At 31.6% G+C, this 6623-nt stretch overlaps 1 protein-coding gene across 1 annotated transcript; it reads left to right on the top strand.

Annotated features, from left to right (window-relative positions):
- The first annotated feature begins 4219 nt into the window (after positions 1-4219).
- Positions 4220-5200, top strand: LOC131280736 (olfactory receptor 6C2-like). Its single transcript, XM_058309215.2, is given in 1 exon segment — positions 4220-5200. A coding segment is annotated over 1 exon segment (981 nt).
- The last annotated feature ends 1423 nt before the right edge of the window (positions 5201-6623 follow it).

Genomic DNA, 6623 nt, shown 5'->3' with positions numbered 1-6623 from the left:
TCCACACAATTACTAAGTGGTTTTTAGAGGCTATGCAATCATATCTCAGAGAAATTGTTTAAAGATTTAAAGAGGAGCAGTGATGTATGGTACACAAAAATGTTCTTTTCTAATAAATGCCTGGCCATGCAAGGAACCTAAATAGGCAAAGACTGTTACCTGTTTCAAATGGTTTCCCAACAGACAAATTGATAGTCGAACAATATTCAGTACGAATATTTTTCACATATAGATGACTTTAAAGTATTACTTTTATTTTCCAGACTGATCCCTGAATTAAATTTCCCTTCAAACCCTATTTAACTATCATAATAGAAAATCTTAACAGTCAATTACTGTATTTAGCTTAGTGGTACAAGGTACTACTTGTATGACATTTGTTGGTTCACGTTAGAATGCCCTCAACATTGCAACGATCTAAAATGTATCTTCCCCACTTTCCTGCCAGTGTGGTAATTAATCTGTTATCAATCCTCTATTAATTACAATACCTGAAAATTGGCTTCGCAACCTCCAGTCTATCTATTGATTTCAAAAACCCACTGTGCCCTATAAATATCAATCAAGCAACTCTTCAAAAAGCTAATATTAAATCCAGGAACAGACATTTCAATTTATTTTAGTACCCATGAGATATGTCCTAGAAACCATCTACTCTACTATTACCATGACTGCAGTGTAAGATTTCATAGATTACATGTACATTTTATCTATGCTGAAACTATGGAGAATTCCAGAAATATATTTGGGCTTAATTTTTATATGACTGTCTTCAATTATGGAATCTCCTGCTCATCTTTATGAAAAATATGATGATTTTGAGTTTGAGAGGCAAAAATTTTTGATCAACCATATTTGAGGGAGATATCTGGATGACCTAGTTATTCTACAGCAATTCTAGAAAATCTATACCTTGAAGTAGGGCTAATATAACACAAGAATATGATAATTATTCTCAATCCACCTAGAAATGCTTTACATATCTCAAAACTATCTAGAAGATACAGGTAAATCAACTATTCAACCAAAGAAAAATTAACCATCTCTAAAGAATATCTGCAAATATCCAGCATGTAATCAAAAAACTACCTGTTAAGCAAAGAAGTATGTCTTGGGAACCATATCCAGAGGATTAACAGTCAATAGTAAACAACACTGAAATGATTCAGGTGTTGGGATTAACAGATTAATAAATTAAATCAGTTATTTCAGATACATTTAAAATACAGTGTAAGCATTGCCATCATGAATAAAGATTAGGAAAAACACAGCAAACTAGAGAAATAATGATTAGAACTAAATGGAATTGCTAGTACAAAGAAATAAATAACAAAAATAATTCTGAATCCTTTTATATCTCTGCATATTTCTAAAAATGAGATTATGATCTTGAAATTTCACTTTCAGCAATTATTCTCACTCACTTGGAAAATATTAGTATGAAGATACTTTTGATTGAATGATTGATAACTGTAAAAAATGAACTCTGTGTTTCAGACATCTTTAAATGTTAACATCTTTATAGAGACAACTTATTAATAGTGATAAATTGAAAAGATCAGAAATTATACTATGTGATTAAGATATATTTAAATATATTATCTCTGATGATGACTTGATCTGAATATATTCCCTGCCTCAGAACCTTAAGACGTTTCCCTAATAAAATTTCCATAATAAAAAATTTTAAAATAAAGATACAAATGTATATTTTACACATCTGTATTAAGATTGGTAGCAAATATTTATTCATTTGTAAATAAAGCCTATAATATATTGGGTGTACTTAGAGAGAGAAAAATCTGAAAGGGTAGTCCTACAATAAAAGTAGTTTCCTATAATTGTGTAAACTTTTCCTTCTCTGTATCTGATTAAAATTGTCCAACTCTAATTAAAATTCATATCTTATAATAAAGGAATATAATCATATAATAATGGATTTTGATTTACAGAATGCCTTAATATTAGATACTAATATTTTCATAATAAATACAAAAATTATAAAAATGAGCTATGTTCTTAAAGTAGTAAAGCTATCCTCCTGACCTGTACCTGATGCTGATGTATTTCCCCTGTCTCCAAGGACATTGCCCCCACTGAAATCTGTGTACATGGCTTTTATTTTGTTTTTCCACATCTCATTACTTAGAAAATTCACTAATGAATCTTGAATGTAGATCACAAAGGACTTTTTTTATTCACTAATGGCACATTCAATTTTAAAAAGTCATGCTCTACTCTGTAAAAGCATCTCACACTCCTGATTATTTAGAATAATATCTCTTCTACCAGTGAATAGAGTTCCAGCCTTTAGAGGAATTTATGTTCTTTTCAATGACCTAGAGAGTAAGAATATATTGGAGGCTTATAATAGCACTAAGCCCGTTATCAGGTAGTTTGTAAACCTTGCTAAGGATGGCAATTCCAGGACCTCTATGCATTCCTAGACATGCCAGTAAATGTGAAGATATAAATGTATCTGTCAAAAATATCACTTTCAACATTACAATCTTAATATTGTTGTGTATAAACAAACAGACGCTCTGATTTACTAAAGAAGAGTAAGTATGATGATTCTTTTCTCTTTTATATATAATTCCCTTTGTAGGATTTGGTCTTGTTTTCATCCTAAGAAGAAAATGGACTTCAGTGATATTTGATACATTTTATCATGTATTCAAAAGATATTTAAAAGATGTCACTCTTTAAAGACACTTTATCTTCTGTAGATAGATATCATTGTCTGGAAGGATTTTATGCCTAAAATGAACTAATAAGGCTACAAGAAACCTAATATAATAAATATCCATGGAAACTTTTGCTATGTATTCAACCACAAATTTAAAAATGATAGTGTCTATTTGTATGTTTATAAATCTATAAGGAGGCCCCTTCAACCCCACATTCCCAATACCCATATCCTCAGTCATCCTTGAAGAAATTATTGAGCCCAAAGTGGCATCTCATTAAAGAATTTTGTGTTAATTTCAAACATTTGCTTGAAAAATAGAATAAACAGAAACCAGTATGTTATAATTAATTGCCAATCTTTTTATTAACTTTATTTGTTTAATAAGATTTACTATATTGGAAAATATATTTTGAGGATTAAGTAGTGTCTGAAGGTCTATGTAAGATTTCAGAGGGATGCACAAATTACATGACATATTGGGGAAAAGATGGAAGGAAGGTAGGGGGTTGCAAAAATTTGATATCTATAGTTGTTGATTGAGAGATCAAATTCCATAGAAGGGTTTTAATGTCAGAAAAATCATGTGAAGGTCAACGCTTCTTCCCTATGTTAGTAACAAAGTGAAATATATATACATTCACAGGAAAATCAACGCATTTTCAGTAAGAAAGGAACACAGTAAGTTGAGTAAGAAATTTAAATTGCTCATAAAATAAACTGGGTACAAGGGAGAAAGATTTTCTGTACGTTGATGTTAGAAAATCTCAAGCCCTGAGATAGATAATGACTGTATAATGGGAATATTTGAGTCATTACGTGCATAACCAATGGTTGACACTTGAGAAATATCAGTGGAGCAACTTACCAACACCTCAGGAGCAAAAGGTTCTTGATATCTGCATTACATATGTTATCATTAGGCAAAAATGATATTGACGAAGGAAAACTAAAGATATGTAAATTTCACTGGAAATTCACAAAGAATGGGAGTCACTGCTTATATCAGAAGCAAAGGCAACTAAGATATTAAAAAAGTATGTGTATATTCTGAGAAAGGATAGATTATATAGGGGAGTCATCAGCAAGTTGGAGTAGGGGAAGAGGTTTAAACTTTTTGTCCTAAAAATCAATGAACAAATAAAAATCTTGTTTGAAATGAAAACAGGACTCAATTACTTCCTTAGAGTGTGTACAATAAGGACAAGTTACCTTTTATTTATTGACACTGTTAAAAAAATTGTTTAGGAAAAGAAATGAATTCTATCATGAAATTTGTGATATGTTTATTGAATAGGAAAGAATTCTTGAGAGTCAAAGGACATCATTGTTACCCAGAAAAATGTACATCATTAGCAATCTACTTATGCTAAAGGGAAAATTAAAAGAGAATGGAAGTTAAACCTACACTTTTAAAATGTAGTGGGGAATAAAACAGTCAATGTATTGAGTTTCAGAACAGTTACAATAATCTATACGAACATGTCTCTGAATATGTCATACAGATTGGCAAGAAATTGGAAGTTAGTGATGAGAAACAATACAGTAACAACATTCATCCTGCTGGGACTGACAGATGAACCTCACCTGCAGATTCTGACTTTTATATTTCTACTTCTCACCTACGTGTTGAGTGTAAATGGGAACCTGACCATCATCACACTCACCTTTGTGGATTCCCATCTTAAAACACCTATGTACTTTTTCTTACAAAATTTCTCCCTCTTAGAGGTCTCCTTCACATCTGCTTGTATTCCTAGATATTTGTATAGTATTGCTACTGGTGACAAGGTCATTACCTACAATGCTTGTATGGTCCAAGTGTTTTTTACCGATCTCTTTGCAGTAACAGAATTTTACCTCCTTGCTGCCATGTCCTATGACCGCTATGTGGCCATCTGCAAACCTCTGCATTACGTAACCATCATGAGCCACAGAGTCTGCAGGATTTTTGCCATCTTTTGTTGGATTGCTGGTTTGTGTGTGTTAATCCCACCACTTAGCCTGGGTTTAAAATTGGAATTTTGCGACTCTAACATCATTGATCATTTTGCCTGTGATGCATTTCCTCTAGTGAAAATTGCATGCTCGGACACACGGTCCATAGAACAGACAGTTATGATCTGTGCTGTGCTGACCCTGAATATGACTCTGACTTGTGTAGTTCTGTCATACGCTTACATCATCAGGACAATTTTTAGATTCCCCTCAGTCCAGCAAAGGAAGAAGGCCTTTTCGACCTGTTCTTCCCACATGATTGTGGTTTCCATCACCTATGGCACGTGCATTTCCATCTATATGAATCCTGCAGCAAAGGATGAAGTAACCACTAATAAGGTGGTTTCACTGCTCATTTCTTCTATTTCACCTACATTGAACCCTTTTATCTATACCCTGAGGAACAATCAAGTTCAGAAAGCCTTCAAGGACTCAATTAAAAGAGTAGCATTATTTTCAGCTAAGTAAAAGAAATTGGATAGAGAGAATCATTTGGAAAGTAAGGATAAATAGCCTTTAGTTTTTTCACAATATCTTTAATGGCCTTTAATTTCTTCAACATCTTTAAAATACCTTTAATTGAACTCTGCTCAAGTTATTTCTGTTACAAACTGAAACTTCATAATATTTTGCAGGTATATTGAGAGGAAATATACAATTTTTCAAAAAAATCATGTTGGGTATAAATCAACTTCATAATATTATAAGATATAATAGAAGGTTTTTCTCTAGTTCAGTATATTCATGTTAATATATCTTGTACCTATACTCAAATATACATAACAATGGTAAGCAAATACATGTAATATAAATCATTTTACATATAAGTCTGTAATGGATGAGTCATGGAATAATGTAAAAATATAAACAACAGTGTAGGGAGAGTATAATAGGTTGTAAAATTTTAAGAAAATGTATGATTAAAGTAATGTTGAAATAATATTACTATAAACACATAGAACTACTGCATAAAATTTAATAGAAATTATTTTGAATCTATAGCTTAAAGCATTTTAAAGTTGTAAATAAGTAGTCAGAAATAAAGAAGTAGAGCAATGAATTATAAAATGGCCATGTATGTGAAAGAGAGCATACATATGGTGATCTGAGCAGGGGTTCGATTATGGATCCCAAGGACTCAGGTACAAATTCTCAGCTTCAGAATGCTTTTAGTACATTAAATGACACAAAAGAATAAAGTTAGAACTGTCTGCTTACTGCACACTTAATGAAAGTCTGAATTAGAAAATCATGTGCATTTTACTAAATACATTGTTCTGAAAGTTGTCATGTATTAGGTTTGTTCAATACCTTGTGCATGCATATAACACAAATTTAGCTTTTATAATTCAAATTCTCTCATGATCATCTAAATAATTAGATACAAAGGTTTAAATATCCACACAAATATCAATGCTTGAATTAAAATATATTTGCTGGTCTGAAAGCAATGGCATGCAGACATTTCATTTTTTCTTTTTTTTTTTCTTTACTAGGGAAGTTGTGGGTTTAACCATGCATATAAAATACAGGTTTAATCATGGATAAAATACAGGATTCCCATACACCACCTCAACAACAACAACTGGCATTGTTGTAGAAACATTGTACATTTGGTGTTAAGCAAATTTTATAACTGTGCTATTCATTAAACTTCATTGTTTAACTTAAAGTTCACTGTGTGGCATAGTACATGGATTGTTCAAAAATTTTATTCTGTTACCATATATACAATCTGACATTTCCCCTTTAATGATATTCAGATATTTATCCATTACTGTAAATTGCATTCACAGTGTTGTGCTACCATCCATCCCCATTCAATACCAAAACATTTCCATCATTCCAAAGAGTAACCCTGTACATTTTATACCTTAACTTCTCATTCCCTATACCCCATTCCCTAGTAGCTTAATTTCTATTTTTTACTATATGT

This window comes from Dasypus novemcinctus, chromosome 12, assembly GCF_030445035.2.
Source record: "Dasypus novemcinctus isolate mDasNov1 chromosome 12, mDasNov1.1.hap2, whole genome shotgun sequence".
NCBI classification, from domain to species: Eukaryota; Metazoa; Chordata; class Mammalia; order Cingulata; family Dasypodidae; genus Dasypus; species Dasypus novemcinctus.
The sequence above is the reverse complement of the archived record's forward strand: the minus strand, read 5'-3'. Positions and strand labels throughout refer to the sequence as shown.